Below are 18,711 nucleotides of genomic sequence, written 5' to 3' on the forward strand. Positions count from 1 at the left end.
ACCTGCAGAAGGTGAGAGGGAAGAATTGTGACTATCCTGTTGTAAGGTTCTTATGCTATATGTGAAGCTACTCATTTCAAGGTAGACTGTGACAAATTAAAGAGATATACTGTAAAGACTTGGGCAACCACCAGAAATATTTTTAAAAGAACAATAAATAATAAGCTAATAATAGAAGTAAAATATACAGTACGTCAGAAATTACATTTTTGCAACTTACACTTATGATAACATTATTCAGATGTCACATAAAAATGTGCAAATGGGGCTTCCCTGGTGGCGCAGTGGTTAAGAATCTGCCTGCCAAGGCGGGGGATGCGGATTCGAGCTCTGGTCTGGAAAGATCCCACATGCCACGGAGTAACTAAGCCCATGAGATGCAACTACTGAGCCTGTGCTCTAGAGCCTGTGAGCCACAGCTACTGAAGCCCGTGCGCCTGGAGCCCGTGCTCCACAACAAGAGAAGCCACTGCAATGAGAAGCCCGCACACAGCAGCAAGGAGTAGCCCCTGCTCGCCAGAACTAGAGAAAGCCCACACGCAGCAACAAAGACCCAACGCAGCCAAAAATAAATAAATAAATAAATAAAATAAAAAATTTTTAAATGTACAAATGGATAAAAAAATTTTCAGAATTCTTTTGAAGTACAGCTAAGAAAAGATGTTGGCTATAAGCCACAGTGCAGAGCGTCAGCAATAGGATGTAAAGGCACTTTTGTTTCAACATGAAGATGACATAAAGGGGGAGAAGAGGTGAAGGACTTGTGACTTTATTATATCCTCCCCACCCCCATTCTAGGATATCCTAGGGGCCAAAGTCCCAGTGGGGAGTAAGTAGGGAAATGCAAGAAACAAGCTAATAAGTTTGGGAGAATCAAGAGACTTGTTCCTTGCCTTCTAGGAGGCAGTAAGTAGCTCAGGAAGAGTCAAGCATCATAGTCCCACAACATGAGTTGACCACAGTGCAGTAAAAGTGCATTAGGGGGAGAGAGGACCCGAGAGACCACCACCTTGACTCCCCATGTCTGATGAGTGGTATAGCAGACCTTCCCAAGTTCTCATCTGGCCCTCTGGGGATAAGGAAGTTATAGAAAACAATTATGTTTTTGTATTAAAAAAATCAGACTGTTATGCATCCATCTTATGGAATACTCTGCAATAAAAAGAAATGAACTGTCTTCGACATTCACAACAAACCTGGATGAACTGCCAGGAAATGAGACAGTGTAAAAAGCCAATCTCAAGAGAATACATACTACATGACTTACTTTATGTAACAGTTGTGAAATAACAATCAGAGCGACAGAAAGCAGATCAGTGGTTGCCAGGGGTGAGGGAAGCAGGGAGAGAGTCGGCATGGATATGAAGGTGGTGGCTTGAGGGAGCCTTGTGGTAATGGTACCACTGTCCTGATTGTGGTGGTTACATGAAGCTACACATGTGATAAAACTGTGAAGAGCTACACACACTCTGGTAAACACGTATAACTAGCGTAACTGAATAACCTCTGTGGATTGAGCCAATGTCAGTTTCATAGATTTGATATACTAGTTATGCAGGATGCTAACCCTGGAGAAACCTAGGTGAAGGGCGCACAAGGACCTCCCTGTACATTACATTGCAGCTTCTATCATCTATAATGATTTCCAAATAAAAAGTTAACCAATATTAGGGAGAGTGGGGCATTAGGTTGGTAACTTACTTTCAGATGGTTTTCAGGGGAAAAAAAAGTTTTTTGTATTGTAGTTGCAGTTTTGCTTTACATTTAATTTCAAAAATATAAAAGAAATTATTTTTAAAAAGCTTTTTAGGATTATCTATTTTTAAATATTAATCAGCCTTTTTCTCCATTCCACTAAAGTGAATAATTGGAAATTTGGTTCTAGATATGTCTGTTTCTTAACTGCTCTACTGTTTCTTAACTGCTCTGTCTCTGACACTGGGGTGAGGCGGGGGGACCCCATCCAGATTAAGCACCCACCTTGCCATTTACAATCTCTAATCCGATGGCATCCACTTTGGCACTGCTGATCCCCAGGAGGACACCATTCTCTGAGGAGGTACGAAACTCCAGCGTAATGTTCACATCTGATCGTACTTTGTAGCCTTCTTTGACTGAAAAACCAAGGAAGACCCCCAGTTGGTGGTGAGGCCTGCCCTGCCCAGGAAGGCCCAGGCTCAGAATGGCCTCAGGCTGGGCTGGCTGGCTGTGCATTTGGGCTCCTGATGAGGGTCAGGAGAGCTGGCTCCACCTCTTTCTCTGAATCCGGCTCCACCCCCACCAGCAAGTCATTTCCAACCCCCGAGCCTCAGCTTGCACCCCTGTAGGATGAAGCTGACTAGAGCTGAGGTAGGCACATCCTCCCAGCTACAGCCATACAGCCATGTGGGTAAAAAAAATCACAAGGGATTTGATCCATGTAACTCCATCATCATCTATCCAGGAAGACTGCACTTTATTTTCCCAATATCTACTTACTGGGTATGTCATTATTTGCTGAGTATATTAGTCGGAGTCCACACTAGGCTTTTTTTTAATTGAATGAATTTTTCATTCAGGTGATAAAAAAGCTGAGATAGGTTAGGGATATTAGCAATAGCAGGCAGTTGTTACCGTGCCCAGGGCTGAAGGAAAAATGGGAGAAGGTGGTGCTACTAGATCTTGGAAGCACAGAGTGAAGGAAGGAAGCCTGCTGGCTTTCCCCTCCTCCCTCCCAACCTCAGTCTTCCACTAGAGCCTTCCTGGAAGCCAGGGCAAAGGAGCCCAGAAATTAGTTCTCTGTGATAGAAAAAAGAACAGGGCCAGAGAAGCACGGTTCTGAGTGCGAACAGGAAGTTAATCAGCAAATCAAACATCTAAAATGGGGAGAGAATGTAAGATATATTACAAGGGCTAGTTCTAAGCCTTGAGGACTTTACATTCTAAGGCATTTTAGAGATTTACATTCCTCTACTTATAACTGATTAATATTTCAACAACCTAAATGGGGTTAATTTCTTCATCAAATCTGACTCACATTTGGCTGGCTGGTCCAGACATTTTATGCTACTGATTTTGAATTCAAAGGTCCTAATTAACTTGGACAGGGAAAGTATGCCTTATGTAAATTTGGGGAAAGTACAGATGAAACCAGCACCACATGTTGCACTCCGTCTGGAGTGGCACCACCCCTGGTGGGAGGAAGCCACCTGGATAGCATAAGAGGTGAGAAGGCTTTTACGCCAGAAGCTGAGAAACCAGAATACACTAGAACATTTCACGAAACATGGTCTTGCTGCAGCTTGTGCAGTGGGTCCTGTCCTATCATATAGTTCTTGGACCCATATCATCTTAGGAGTGCAGGTGCGTCCCAGAGATTTCTTTCGAGATTGTTGATTATACATACCAAGGGCTGCATATCCACTTCCTTCAAAGAAAGTTCCCTCCTGGGCTGCTGCATAGCACCTGTTTACTGCAAATGCAGACACTGGGCTGTCCTTGTCCAGCTGTTTGCTGTTCACTGTCACCTCCCCAATGCAAGCAGGGATGCTGTGGGTGATCTAAGCCAAATGATGCAGGAGTAGATGATGGTGAGGACAGTGAGAAGGGCAAGCACAAATTTTCCCTACACGTCAACAAAACACATTAAAATACTGCCTTTCGGTTTTAAAAATCTAATTGCCACAGTACTTCACATGAATGTCTAACTTAAAGCTACTATAATGTAGTAAAAGGGTTTTATATTATTTTGAGTAAATATTGTGGAAATTAAGAATGTGGGGTAATTAAGAATGTGGGGTTTTCTAATCTGCAAATACAAATTTGCCAGACTTTCCTGCACTGTACTGGGGCTAAGTGGCTGTAGAAAGGGAACTGTTTGTTAACTAACCAGCAGGAAGGCTGGTTGGGCTTCAAGGAGGAGCTCCAACACACAATCTAGGAATGTGGATTGAAAGGCTTGCATCTTGCAGCCAAGCCCTGGGCGCAAACAAGATAATTTAAACATAAATATATTCCTCCACAAAACAAACACAACCACAGTAAAGGCAAAATGGGCCCAGAGAGAAAATGCTGCTTACATTTCCAATGTTCCTGGCCCTGTACTCGGAGGGAAGGCCTCCTAGGTACAACTTTCCTTCCACATCTAACGTGGTAGCATCTCCCGCCGTGGTCACCATGGGCGATTCCTGGCCGTCAACTGTCATGAAGCCCTTCCTTTTAAAGTACTCTGTCTTGACCTAGAGTGATGTGAAAACATGCATAATTTCTAAGGAATCTGAGAAATAGCAGTAATAACCTGAATGAAATCCTAAAGGTATGGCTCAGGTTTTCACACAGTTGGTGTTGAGAGGAGGCTGAGCCTGGAGCCGGTTAGAACACAGCGTGCTCCAAAAACAGAAATATAGATCAATGGAACAGGATAGAAAGCCCAGAGATAAACCCATGCACCTATGGGCAACTAATCTATGACAATGGAGGCAAGGATATACAATGGAGAAAAGACAGCTTCTTCAATAAGTGGTGCTGGGAAAGCTGGACAGCTACAGGTAAAAGAATGAAATTAGAACACTCCCTAACACCATACAGAAAAGTAAACTCAAAATTGATTAGAGACCTAAATGTAAGACCAGACACTATAAAACTCTTAGAGGAACACACAGGAAGCACACTCTGACATAAATCACAGCAAGATCTTTTTTGATCCACCTCCTAGAGTAATGGAAATAAAAACAAAAATAAACAAACGGGACCTAATGAAACTTAAAAGCTTTTACAAAGCAAAGGAAACTACAAACAAGACAAAAAGACAACCCTCAGAATGGAAGAAAATATTTGCAAATGAATCAACAGACAAAGGATTAATCTCCAAAATATATAAACAGCTCATGCAGCTCAGTATTAAAAAAACAAACAACCCAATCCAAAAATGGGCAGAAGACCTAAATAGACATTTCTCCAAAGAAGCCATACAGATGGCCAAGAGGCACATGAAAAGCTGCTCCACATCACTAGTTATTAGAGAAATGCAAATCAAAACTACAATGAGGTATCACCCCACACCAGTTAGAACAGGCATCATCAGAAAATCTACAAACAACAAATGCTGGAGAAGGTGTGGAGAAAAGGGAACCCTCTTGCACTGTTGGTGGGAATGTAAACTGATACAGCCACTATGGAGGTTCCTTAAAAAACTAAAAATAGAATTACCATATGACTCAGCAATCCCACTACTGGGCATATATCCTGAGAAAACCATAATTCAGAAAGACACATGCACCCCAATGTTCACTGCAGCACTATTTACAATAGCCAGGTCATGGAAGCAATCTAAATGCCCATCGACAGACGAATGGATAAAGAAGATGTGGTACATATATACAACGGAATATTACTCAGCTATAAAAAGGAACGAAACTGGGTCATTTGTAGAAACATGGATGAATCTAAGGACTGTCATACAGAGTGAAGTAAGTCAGAAAGAGAAAAACAAATATTGTATACTAACGCATATATGTGGAACCTAGAGAAATGGTATAGATGAACAGGTTTGCAGGGCAGAAATTGAGACACAGATGTAGAGAACAAACGTATGGACACCAAGGGGGGAAAGTGGTGGGGATCGGGGGGTGGTGGTGTGATGAATTGGGCGATAGGGATTGACGTGTATACACTGATATGTATAAAATGGATAACTAATAACCTGCTGTATAGAAAAAAAACAAATTAAATTAAAAAGAAAAAAAGAATACGGCATGCTCCAGAGTCCTAGTCACAAGAACACAAATGCCATGATGTCAGGTTTGGCCCATTCATGCCACCCTGGGCTTGATTTACTTCTCGTCAAGCCAAGGACATTTCTGGTGCCTTTTTTTCATTTACCAATGTTTGCTGAGTGCCTACTAAGTGTCAGGCACTGAGTGAGGCCCTGGGGATATTTCCAGAAGCAGAAAAGGTCCCTGCCCGCAAGGAGTTTACATTCTATGGGGCAGATGTCAGACACAAAGCAAGCTGGAAATCAAAGGGGATGATCCCAGTACCGTGAAATGGAGTGGACACACTAGGGACACGTGGAGCAAAACTCAGAACGAGTGATCACAGCTTCCTGAGAGCGTACCGTGTGCCACTGGCCATCACTGAGCAGCGCAGGGTGCGAGACTTTTGTTCTGCCCTTCCCAAGATCGAACATGAAGTGGAGGCGGCCCCCGTGCAGCTGCAGCGTGGCGTAGTCAACCTGGTTTTGATGAGCCATGTAGTAAACCAGGCCACTGGAGGCGAATGTTCGGATACTTAGCTGGACCAAGAGCCTGGAGGGAAGCAAGAGCTCAGCTCTCAGGGATATGCTTTCACTTTTACTCTTTAACCTCAAAGAGAGACCCCAATAAGTGTTTCAACATTTATATTTAACATCTCAGGTCATTCATCCCTTCATTTACTTGTTATCCATTCATTCAACTCATGGTTACTGCGTACCTCCACCTGCCAGGAATGGTTGTAGGAGCAGAGGATCAAGCAGTGGACCGAGGAAGGTCCCTTCCCCGCTGAAACTAATACCAGAAATGTATCAGGGTTAAAACTGGGGCATGTGAAGGCCCAAGTGGTGGCTACATTAAGTAGTCAGAGCAGGCGACTCTGAAAGATGGTTATTTCTGAGATCTGAAGGAAAGACAGGAGGAAGCCCCACAGACCTCTGCAGGAAAGGCCTGCATTTCGTTTTCAGACAGTGCAGAGTATGTGAAAACCACCGGTTGATTCTGGTGGTCGGCCAGGAATCCCCAAGGGGGCCACGTGGGAGACGGCCCCACATAGGGGTGGAAGAAGGTTTCGTCTGGGTGTCTCCCCACAGAAGGGAGCACAGGGTCACCGAGGCACACGGGGACAGGGGAAGGAGAGCGTGGCGGATTTCAGTGTAAGTGCAGTGGGAAGTCACGGGAGGGTTTTAAGAAGGGGGATGGGCATGGCTGGATTTGTATCTTAAAAAGAACCTGTGATGTGAAAAGCAAATCAGATGGGGCCAGGGTGACAGCAGGTGTCAGGCTGGCAGCTGTTACAAGAGTCCACAGAGGCCAGGTTGGGGCTCAGACCAGGGTGGTTGGGGGGCGGGAACGCAGAGGAGGTGAATTAACACATGAAATGTTCTGGATGAAGAAGCCTCAGGACTTGCTATGGGACTGAATTTGAAGAGCAAGGGAAGGAACAAGCTCTAGATGTGGGCCTTGGGCAGCCAGGTGAATGGTGGTGACGCCTACAGAAATGCAGGTTTCGGGGAGACGGTGAATTCTCTCTGGGTGCACTGAGGCTGAGAGGCCTGTCCCCATCCACGTGGAGATGTCCAGGCGGTTGGGTGTACAGCCCGAGTTCTAGGTGGAGCTCAGAGCTAGTGATGTGGATGCTGGTGCGAATAGATGGCATTTCACAGCCACTGGAACACAGAAGGCGCCGTGGAGGGGAGGTGGGAGGGGCGCTGCCCCCTCTGATAGCAGAGGAGCCGGAGGAGGAGACTGAGCAGCGGGCGGGGCAGGGGTGAGGGGAGCGTGGCGCCTCGGCCGTGAAGGATGCAGAGGGGCCCAGGGCGCTGATGCCGCTGAGCGCCTGGAGGGGGCGGCACCACCACGCACAGACGTGGCCGCAGCAGGGCTCCGACGACCTGGCGAGGAGCAGCGAGGCGAGGCTGACCGGGTGGGGAGAGGAGGGAATGGGAGGTGGGGAAAGACAGACAGCCACGTACGGCAACTCTTCCAAAATGTTCCACTGTGAAGCAGAGCCAGGATATTGAGTGGGGTGGGCTGGGATGTGCAGTGTACCAGAGCATTTCTGTTTTAAAAGTTAGGAACTCCTAGAGAGGAAGTCGGCGCAGTGGTCACAAGCACCTGGGTGGGAGTCTGAGCAGGTGCCTCAATTTCCTGGTCTATAAAATGAAGATAATACCCTCCTCACAGGATAATTATGAGGACTAAGTTGGGGTTTGTGTGTAAAATACCGAGACGGTCTCTGGTACAAGTGTTTGCTCCTTGGTCTCCCTGATGACGGGGTGATGGAGGTGATTCTGTGTGCTGACAGGATCAGGTACGAAAGAGGGAGAAATGGATGCTGCCCGTGTCCTGGGAGGAGGGGTGACGGCTCCAGTGGGCAAAACGAGGACCCTTCCTCCATGTGGCAAGGGAGGGGCGGGGGGACAGAGGCAGGATGCTCCTTCTGATGGTGGACAGAACGGGCTCTTTCTTCTCAGTGACGCAAGACAGCAGCTGGGGCATGAAAGGAGCTGTGGGGATGCAGAGTTTTGAAAGAAGAGAAGAAGCTGCGAAAAATAAAAAATGTGAAGGTATTAGAGACGTATACTGGCTCCCCATATGTTTGGAGTTTGGAGGCTCCATCTGAGATCTGTGGCCACAGCTTTAAAGTCAAACCAGGTAGAAAAAAGAGATGCATCTCTGCAGCCCTGACCACCAGCTCAGGTTCTGGCATGGATTAGGCCCTGTATGGGCTTTACCTGGGGTCACAGTGAAGAGAAGAGGGTTAAGGGAGTTTGCAGAGGAATACCTGTAATAAAGGCATCAAACCTATCTGGGTAAGGGGGTAAACTGTGCTGTGGGAGATAGAAAAAGGGTGATGATGCTGAGAAAGCATGAGGGCTCAGGGGTCTTGATGCGGTTGAGGGACTGCTGGAGCCGGAAGTAAGGAGGAGGAAGAGGGTTTCGTAGGATGCTTAAGGTAGAGGTTGTGGAGGTGGGGTGGGTACTTATGTAGTACTCAAGGGTGTGAGCATGGGAGAGGGTGGCTCAGAGGGAAGGACGAAAAGACAGATCTAAGCCAGAGGACCTCAAAGATGAGGTGCTGGGCGGCTGCTGAACTCATGGGGAACGATGGCAGGGGCTGCAGAGAGAAGACGCTGAGCCGAGATGTGTACTGGGGCGGTGAGCTCAGATGACACGGCAGAGGCACAAGAGCATGGCAGGCCTGAAGGTGCGGACCTCAGGGCTGAGCCACAGGAAGAGCAGGGAGGACTGTGGGTCCTCGGCCATGAGATCCCTGGGATGTGAGCTGGCTTCACTGAACGGAGAAGGGTACCTGGGACAGGCATGTGTGAGGGCCGGGGGAACGTGCAGACTGGTGTGGGTGTGGCACCAGGAATTTGGGGGCACAGTGAAAGTTTGGGTAGGCAGTTTCATCAGATTAGTGAATGCTTACTGTAGAATGGGGTTCAAAGGCCAGATGATAGATCCAGAGAACCTGGGATTCCAGAAGGAAGGGGGATTTAGATACCTACATGCTTTCCTACATACACACAGACAGGCAGCAACCAGCCATCATCAAGATGGGGTAAAGACAAACCACAGCACCCCACTTAATCACGTTTAAGCATCTGAGGTCCACAGAGGCTGCCTTCCCCTCTTTGCCTTCTCACTGCTGCCCTGTGGTGGCAAGTTGAACACTCCATGGTGAAACACAAGAAGCTTCAAGACCCATTGCTGAAGAATAGGTCCTGGACTCATCTAGCAGTGAGATACCTCATGAGGACATTAGAGCAACGCCTACCTCTTTCTGACAGCCAGCTGATTAAAGGGCAGCACCAAGTGGCTGCCTCCTGCGAGGCCGAACTGGCGGGCGTTGGGGACGTACTCCGGGGCTCTGTCCACGGCACACAATTCCTGTAAGACATGCACATGGTTCTCAGCCACACACGACCAGGACCCCCACTAACACTGACGCGTTTTTCCACGAGGGAAACATCTCAGAAGCAACTGTGTCAGAGCACCAGCGACACAAACACACAGCACCGATTTTACCTTCTTTGCTTCGAACAGTTTACTATACATCCCTTTCTCTCTCTGAGAAGGCAATTAGAGTTTTTGTTTTTCACCTCAGCCCCACTCAAGTTCACCTAAATTCCCATGAATTTTCATCAGGCCTAAGGGGCAAAGGCCTTGCTCTGCACCCCTGTGCCCCTGAAACCCCTGCTCTGGGGAGGGCCTGAGGATGTCAGCAGTTACAGGAGCACCTGCCTCACAAGCACCGGGCAGCTGTAAGTGCCCACAGGTGACAGGCCGAGCCAGTTCCACCCAGACAGGAGTGGGTGCAGCCAGGAGGAGCTGGCCTGAGGGGCAGGTGCCCTGACTCCGGACCAAGTGAGGCCTTAGACTCAGTTTTCCAGGTTGGTGGACGGATGCTACCAAGACAACTGTCCTGAACTCAAAGATGGGCCCTGCTTGCAAGGTACTGCTTTTGTGTGATTGTGCCATCTAAATCAGAGGGTAAACTTTCAACCAAGGAAGTAGAGAAATCAGAAAAGGGAAAGAATAGTGAAAACTGACAATGGCTGCTGTTAAAAATACTTGGTCAAACTGGCTTTTCCTAGATGAATCAAATCTTTTTTTTTTAAAGCAACAATGATACGTACGATGGCCTGTATAAATACTTATTTTCATGTTTCTGACTAAATCCAAAGTGATACTGAGTCCTTATAAAGCCTCTGCCTCAGAGCTGGCTGTGTGGCAACCAAAAGACGCACCCGAGCATTAGAGCTTGCAGCTCGGGACACTCTGCCATGTCTGATACGCTGTTTTCTCAGAGAGCCATCCCGCTTGCCCTGCTACTTCTCATCACAGGGGTGACCCTGTAACTCTCCCAGATTCCTTTGGAAAGTGGCTTCCAGCTGGTTCATCCAGCCAATGGAAGGCAGTGCTGGGAGGCTGGAGAGTGAATGGGAGAAGCCGCGTGTCTCTCCCTCCTTCCTGTCTCCCTGGCAGGGCCTGTCTTCTCGTGCTCCAGAACCCACTGGGAGACGCTCTGCTCAGACTCGCTCCCTGGGCAGCCCCGGCTCTTCCCTCTGCTCCTGCGGCTTTATCATGAGGTCCCCATTTTAACGTCCTCTGGGTGGTGCTCTTTTTTTCTGACTGGACCTGAACCATAGAATTAAGAAAGCCCTTCTTACTGGACTTGGTAAAGGCTGGGGCTCTGGCAGGAGTTCGCCGTCCTCTCCGTGGAGAGCCAGCTTTGGCCGTTCTGAGAGCAAGCAGGAGTCCAAGTCCACGTGTTCATAGCCAGTGGCACTAGTGAAATCCAAAAGTCTAGATACAAACAAAGTGTTTTCAAAATTAATGGAGATAATACAAACCAACCCATGAACCAAGGTCATGTGATTATTGAACACTTAAAATCCATTAAAAAACATTAATATACGCGTGCCACAACTACTGAAGCCCGAACGCTTAGAGCCCATGCTCCGCAACAAGAGAAGCCACTGCAAGGAGAAGCCCACGCACCACACAGAAGAGTAGCCCCCACTTGCCGCAACTAGAGAAAGCCCGCATGCAGCAACAAAGACCCAATGCAGCCAAAAATAAATTAATTTTTAAAAAATCTACACACTACAATTGTGAAAGGCAAAACTATAGAGACAGAAATGACATTAGCAGCTGTCAGGGACTAAGCATGTGGGAGATGACTGACTATAAAGGGGCACAAGGAAACTTTCTGGGGGTGATAGCAATCAAATGTGTAGTAGTTAGATAACTATGTATTTGTCAAAGCTCATCAAACTGTACACCTAGAGAGTTAATTTTGCTGTATTTAAATTATACCTCAATAAACCTGACTTTTTAAAAAACAAACATTAATATAATACTCTTAGAGTAACCAAACTGACCGTCTCCCACACTGACTAGAAGTTCACATAACCTCCCTTATCTATTGTCTTGTTTGATTCTTCTGCCTGAAATGGCAGCCCCCTGTCCGCCCGCCCCGCAGCCCATCCCCCCCTGTGTCCACCTGGCCATTCCTGAGTGTCCCTCAGGAGTCGGCTCAAATGCTGTCACCTGCTCCTGCAGCCTTGGCTGGGCTGCCTCAGGGCAAGAAGCTGGCTGTGGCTCCCACAGCGCTGCACAGAAGCCTCCATGAAACACTGGCTTCTTTCTCACAGTTTCCCTTTGCCAGGAAGTCGTGAACTACCCTGGTCATATGTCCCTTTACTCTACAACATGTCCCCTGTCTGCACGTCCTTTGTTGGCACTTTCTGAGGACATGGCTGTGAACAGTAGTACATAGATGTTTCTGCCCTTTCAGGTCCCCAGTCTCACGGCTTTCAGGAACAAGAAGGTCACTCTCCACACCTCCATTCCCAGGAGCCTGTGCGGCCCACCACTATCAGGGTCCCGTAAACCAGGGACAACTTCCATGGGAGAACACACGGTGTACCTCAGGCTGTTGCAATGTTACGCTGGCCTCTGCCGCCGCAGGCTCGCCCCGCATCTGTACCCCTCCCTACTCCCCCCAGCCGAGTGAGCCAGAGCCCCCACATCAGCTGCTCCTTTAACCCCGTCCTGTCTGGGCAGGGAACTGACACCCTCAGGCGACCTACACGCAGAGGCGGGGCCAAATCCAAAGCTGAACCCCAGGAGCTGTGTGAACAAAGAAGAGAAAGGGAAATCTCTCCCAGCAGCCTCAGGAGCAGTGGATTAAATCTCCACAATCAACTTGATGTACCCTGCATCTGTGGAATACATGAATAGATGACGAATCATCCCAAAATTGAGGCGGTGGACTTTAGGAGCAACTGTAGACTTGGGGTTTGCTTCCTGCATCTAATTTGTTTCCGGTTTTATGTTTATCTTAGTTTAGTAATTAGAGTTTATTATTGTTGGTATATTTGTTAATTGATTTGGTTGCTCTCTTCTTTTTTTTATGTATACATATATTTTTTTTTCCTTTTCCTCTACTTTTTTCTTTTTTTCGTGGCACGTGGGCCTCTCACTGTTGTGGCCTCTCCCGTTGCGGAGCACAGGCTCCGGACGCGCAGGCTCAGCGGCCATGGCTCACGCATGGGCCTAGCCACTCTGCGGCATGTGGGATCTTCCCGGACTGGGGCACGAACCCGTGTCCCCTGCATCAGCAGGCGGATTCTCAACCACTGCGCCACCAGGGAAGTCCTCCTTTTTCTCTTTTTGTGAGTGTGTATGTGTATGCTTCTTTGTGTGATTTTGTCTGTACAGTTTTGCTTTTACCATTTGTCCTAAGGTTCTGTCTGTACATTTTGTTTGTTTTTTTTTTTTTTTTTTAGTTTTTAGCAATTGCTATCATTGGTGGATTTGTTTCTTGGTTTGGTTGCTCTCTTGATTCTTTTCTTTTACTACTTTAAAATTTTTTTATTTTTAATAATTTAAAATTTTAAGAACTTTATTTTATTCTTTCTTTTTTTCTCCCTTTTCTTCTGAGCCATGGGGCTAACAGCATCTTGGTGCTCTGGCCACATGTCAGGCCTGTGCATCTGTGGAGGGGGAGCCGAGTTCAGGACATTGGTCCAGCAGAGACCTCCCGGCTCCACGTAATATCAAACGGCAAAACCTCTCCCAGAGATCTCCATCTCAACGCTAAAACCCAGCTCCACTCAACGACCAGCAAGCTACTCTGCTGGACACACTATGCCAAACAACTAGCAAGAGAGGAACACAACCTCACCCATTAGCAGAGAGGCTGCCTAAAATCATAATAAGGTCACAGACACCCCAAAACACACCACTGGACGCAGTCCTGCCCACCAGAAAGACAAAATCCAGCCTCATCCACCAGAACACAGGCACCACTCGCCTCCACCAGGAAGTCTACACAACCCACTGAACCAACCTTAGCCACTGTGGGCAGACACCAAAAACAGTGGGAACTACAAACCTGCAGCCTGCAAAAAGGAGACCCCAAACACAGTAAGTTAAGCAAAATGAGAAGACAGAGAAACACACACAGATGAAGGAGCAAGGTAAAAACCCACCAGACCAAACAAATGAAGAGGAAATAGACAGTCGACCTGAAATAGAATTCAGAGTAACAATAGTAAAGATGATCCAAAATCTTGGAAACAGAATGGAGAAAATACAAGAAACGTTCAACAAGGACCTAGAAGAACTAAAGAGCAAACAAAAATGATGACCAATGCAATAAATGAAATTAAAAATTCTCCAGAAGGAATCAATTGCAGAATAACTGAGGCAGAAGAATAGATTAAGTGACCTGGAAGATAAATAGTGGAAATAACTACTGCAGAGCAGAATAAGGAAACAATGAAAAGAATTGAGGACAGTCTCAGAGACCTCTGGGACAACATTAAACGCACCAACATTCGAATTATAGGGCTTCCAGAAGAAGAAGAAGAAAAAGAAAGGGACTGAGAAAATATTTGAAGAGATTATACTTGAAAACCTCCCTAATATGGGAAAGGAAATAGTTAATCAAGTCCAGGAAGCACAGAGGGTCCCATACAAAGATAAATCCAAGGAGAAAGATGCCAAGACACATATTAATCAAACTATCAAAACTTAAATACAAAGAAAAAATATTAAAAGGAGCAAGGGAAAAGCAATAAAATAACATACAAGGGAATCCCTATAAGGTTAACAGCTGATCTTTCAGCAGAAAGTCTGCAAGCGAGAAGGGTGTGGCAGGACATATTTAAAGTGATGATGGAGAAAAATCTACAACCAAGATCACTCTACCCAGCAAGGATCTCATTCAGATTTGACAGAGAAATTAAAACCTTTACAGACAAGCAAAAGCTAAGAGAAATCAGCACCACCAAACCAGCTTTACAACAAATGCTAAAGGAACTTCTCTAGGCAGGAAACACAAGAGAAGGGAAAGACCTACAATAACAAACCCAAAACAATTAAGAAAATGGGAATAGGAACATAAATATCGATAATTACCTTAAATGTAAATGGATTAAATGCTCCAGCCAAAAGACAAAGACTGGCTGAATAGATACAAAAACAAGACCTGTATATATGCTGTCTACAAGAGACCCACTTCAGACCTAGGGACACATACAGACTGAAAAGTAAGGGGATGGAAAAAGATATTCCATGCAATGGAAACCAAAAGAAAGCTGGAGTAGCAATTCTCGTATCAGACAAAATAGACTTTAAAATAAAGACTATTAGAAGAGACAAAGAAGGACACTACATAATGATCAAGGGATCAATCCAAGAAGAAGATGTAACAATTGTAAATATTTATGCACCCAACATAGGAGCACCTCAATACATACGGCAAATACTAACAGCCATAAAAGGGGAAATCGACAGTAACACATTCATAGTAGGGGACTTTAACACCCCACTTTCACCAATGGACAGCTGATCCAAAATGAAAATAAATAAGGAAACACAAGCTTTAAATGATACATTAAACAAGATGGACTTAACTGATATTTATAGGACACTCCATCCAAAAGCAACAGAATACACATTTTTTTCTAGCGCTCATGGAACACTCTCCAGGATAGATCATATCTTGGGTCACAAATCAGGCCTTGGTAAATTTAAGAAAATTGAAATCGTATCAAGTATCTTTTCTGACTACAATGCTATGAGACTAGATATCAATTACAGGAAAAAATCTGTAAAAAATACAGACACATGGAGGCTAAACAATACACTACTAAATAACCAAGAGATCACTGAAGAGATCAAAGAGGAAATCAAAAAATACCTAGAAATAAATGACAGTGAAAACATGACAACCCAAAACCTATGGCATGCAGCAAAAGCAGTTCTAAGGGGGAAGTTTACAGTAATACAATCGTACCTCAAGAAACAAGAAACATCTCAAATAAACAACCTAACCTAACACCTAAAGCAATTAGAGAAAGAAGAACAAAAAACCCCCAAAGTTAGCAGAAGGAAAGAAATCATAAAGATCAGAAATAAATGAGAAAGGCATGAAGGAAACAATTGCAAAGATCAATAAAACTAAAAGCTGGTTCTTTGAGAAGATAAAAAAAATTGATAAACCATTAGTGAGATTCATCAAGAAAAAAAGGGAGAAGATTCAAATCAATAGAATTAGAAATGAAAAAGGAGAAGTAACAACTGACACTGCAGAAATACAAAAGATCATGAGAGATTACTACAAGCAACTCTATGCCGATACAATGGACAACCTGGAAGAAATGGACAAATTGTTAGAAAAGCACAAACTTCTGAGACTGAATCAGGAAGAAATAGAAAATATAAACAGACCAATCACAAGCACTGAAATTGAGACTGTGATTAAAAATCTTCCAACAAACAAAAGCCCAGGACCAGATGGCTTCACAGGCGAATTCTATCAAACATTTAGAGAAGAGCTAACACCTCTCCTTCTCAAACTCTTCCAAAATATACCAGAGGAAGGAACACTCACAGACTCATTCTACAAGGCCACCATCACCCTGATACCAAAACCAGACAAAGATGTCACAAAAAAAGAAAACTACAGGCCAATATCACTGATGAACAAAGATGCAAAAATCCTCAACAAAATACTAGCAAACAGAATCCAACAGCACATTAAAAGGATCATACACCATGATTAAGTGGGGTTTATCCCAGGAAGGCAGGGATTCTTCAATATATGCAAATCAATGTGATAAACCATATTAACAAATTGAAGGAGAAAAACCATATGATCTCAATAGATGCAGAGAAAGCTTTCGACAAAATTCAACACCCATTTATGATAAAAACCCTCCAGAAAGTAGGCATTGAGGGAACTTACCTCAACATAATAAAGGCCATATATGACAAACCCACAGCCAACACTGTTCTCAATGGTGAAAAACTGAAAGCATTTCCTTTAAGATCGGGAACAAGACAAGGATGTCCACTCTCACTATTATTATTCAACATAGTTTTGGCAGTTTTAGCCACAGAAATCAGAGAAGAAAAACAAATAAAAGGAATCCAAATTGGAAAAGAAGAAGTAAAGCTGTCACTGTTTGCAGTGACATAGAGAATCCCAAAGATGCTACCAGAAAACTATTAGAGCTAATCAATGAATTTGCTAAAGTACTAGGATACAAAATTAATGCACAGAACTAGCATTCCTATACACTATTGATGAAAAATCTGAAAGTGAAATCAAGAAAACACTCCCATTTACCACTGCAACAAAAAGAATAAAATACCTAGGAATAAACCTACCTAAGGAGACGAAAGACCTGTATGCAGAAAACTATAAGACACTGATGAAGAAATTAAAGATGATACAAACAGATGGAGAGATATACTATGTTCTTGGATTGGTAGAATCAACATTGTGAAAATGACTCTACTACCCAAAGCAATCTACAGATTCAATGCAATCCCCATCAAACTACCAATGGCATTTTTCACAGAACTAGAACAAAAAATTTCACAATTTGTATGGAAACACAGAAGACCCCAAATAGCCAAAGCAATCTTGAGAAAGAAAAATGGAGCTGGAGGAATCAGGCTCCCTGACTTCAGAGTATACTACAAAGCTACAGTAATCAAGACAGTATGGTACTGGCACAAAAACAGAAATATAGATCAATGGAACAGGATAGAAAGCCCAGAGATAAACCCATGCACCTATGGTCACTTTATCTTTGATAAAGGAGGCAAGAATATACAATGGAGAAAAGACAGCCTCTTCAATAAGTGGTGCTGGGAAAACTAGACAGCTACATGTAAAAGAATGAAATTAGAACACTCCCTAACACCATACACAAAAATAAACTCAAAATCGATTATAGACCTAAATGTAAGGCCAGACACTATAAAACTCTTAGAGGAAAACATAGGCATAACACTCTATGACATAAATCACAGCAAGATCCTTTTTGACCCACCTCCTAGAGAAATGGAAATAAAAACAAAAATAAACAAATGGGACCTAGTGAAACTTAAGAGCTTTTGCACAGCAGAGGCAAACATAAACAAGATGAAAAGACAACTCTCAGAATGGGAGAAAATATTTGCAAATGAAGCAACTGACAAAGGATTAATCTCCAAAATTTACAAGCAGTACATGCAGCTCAATATCAAAAAAACAAACAACCCAATCCAAAAATGGGCAGAAGACCTAAGTAGACATTTTTCCAAAGAAGATATACAGATTGCTAACAAACACATGAAAGGATGCTCAACATCACTAATCATTAGAGAAATGCAAATCAAAACTACAATGAGGTCACACAAGTCAGAATGGCCATCATCAAAAAATGTACAAACAGTAAATGTTGGAGAGGGTGTGGAGAAAAGGGAACCCTCTTGCACTGTTGGTGGGAATGTAAATTGATACAGCCACTATGGAGAATAGTATGGAGGTTCCTTAAAAAACTAAAAATAAAACTACCATATGACCCAGCAATCCCACTACTGGGCATATATCCTGAGAAAACCGTAATTCAAAAAGAGTCATGTACCCCGATGTTCATTGCAGCACTATTTACAATAGCCAGGACATGGAAGCAACCTAAGTGTCCACTGACAGGTGAATGGATAAAGAAGATATGGCACATATATACAATGGAATATTACTCAGCCATAAAAAGATACGAAATTGAGCTATTTGTAGTGAGGTGGATGGACCCAGAGTCTGTCATACAGCGTGAAGTCAGAAAGAGAAAAACAAATATCATATGCTAACACATAATATGGAATCTTAAAAAAAAATTGGTTCTGAAGAACCTAGGGGCAGGACAGCAATAAACACACAGACGTAGAGAATGGACTTGAGGACATGGGGAGGGGGAAGGGTAAGCTGTGACAAAGTGAGAGAGTGGCATGGACACATATACACTACCAAATGTAAAACAGACAGCTAGTGGGAAGCAGCCACATAGCACAGGGAGATCAGCTTGGTGCTTTGTGACCACCTAGAGGGGTGGGATAGGGAGGATGGGAGGGGGATGCAAGAGGGTGGAGATATGGGGATATATGTATATGTATAGCTGATTCACTT

General features: G+C 44.5%; 2 protein-coding genes across 3 annotated transcripts in view; one reads left to right on the top strand and one right to left on the bottom strand.

The window, feature by feature from the left end:
• The window catches only part of LOC307197130 (uncharacterized protein), a 79,275-nt gene that overhangs the window by 37,499 nt on the left and 23,065 nt on the right, over positions 1–18,711 (top strand). The window lies entirely within an intron of this gene.
• The window catches only part of LAMA1 (laminin subunit alpha 1), a 159,979-nt gene that overhangs the window by 1,699 nt on the left and 139,569 nt on the right, over positions 1–18,711 (bottom strand). For both annotated transcript variants that reach the window (XM_079942780.1, XM_079942781.1), the window contains 6 exons: positions 10,910–11,045; positions 9,514–9,626; positions 6,095–6,284; positions 4,059–4,217; positions 3,386–3,539; positions 1,981–2,114 (listed from right to left, as the gene is read on the bottom strand). In XM_079942780.1, the coding sequence (XP_079798906.1) occupies positions 1,981–2,114; positions 3,386–3,539; positions 4,059–4,217; positions 6,095–6,284; positions 9,514–9,626; positions 10,910–11,045 (886 nt within the window). The remainder of the gene's footprint in view (positions 1–1,980; positions 2,115–3,385; positions 3,540–4,058; positions 4,218–6,094; positions 6,285–9,513; positions 9,627–10,909; positions 11,046–18,711) is intronic.

The sequence above is a fragment of the Stenella coeruleoalba genome (assembly GCF_951394435.1).
Source record: "Stenella coeruleoalba genome assembly, chromosome: 14".
NCBI lineage: Eukaryota > Metazoa > Chordata > Mammalia > Artiodactyla > Delphinidae > Stenella > Stenella coeruleoalba.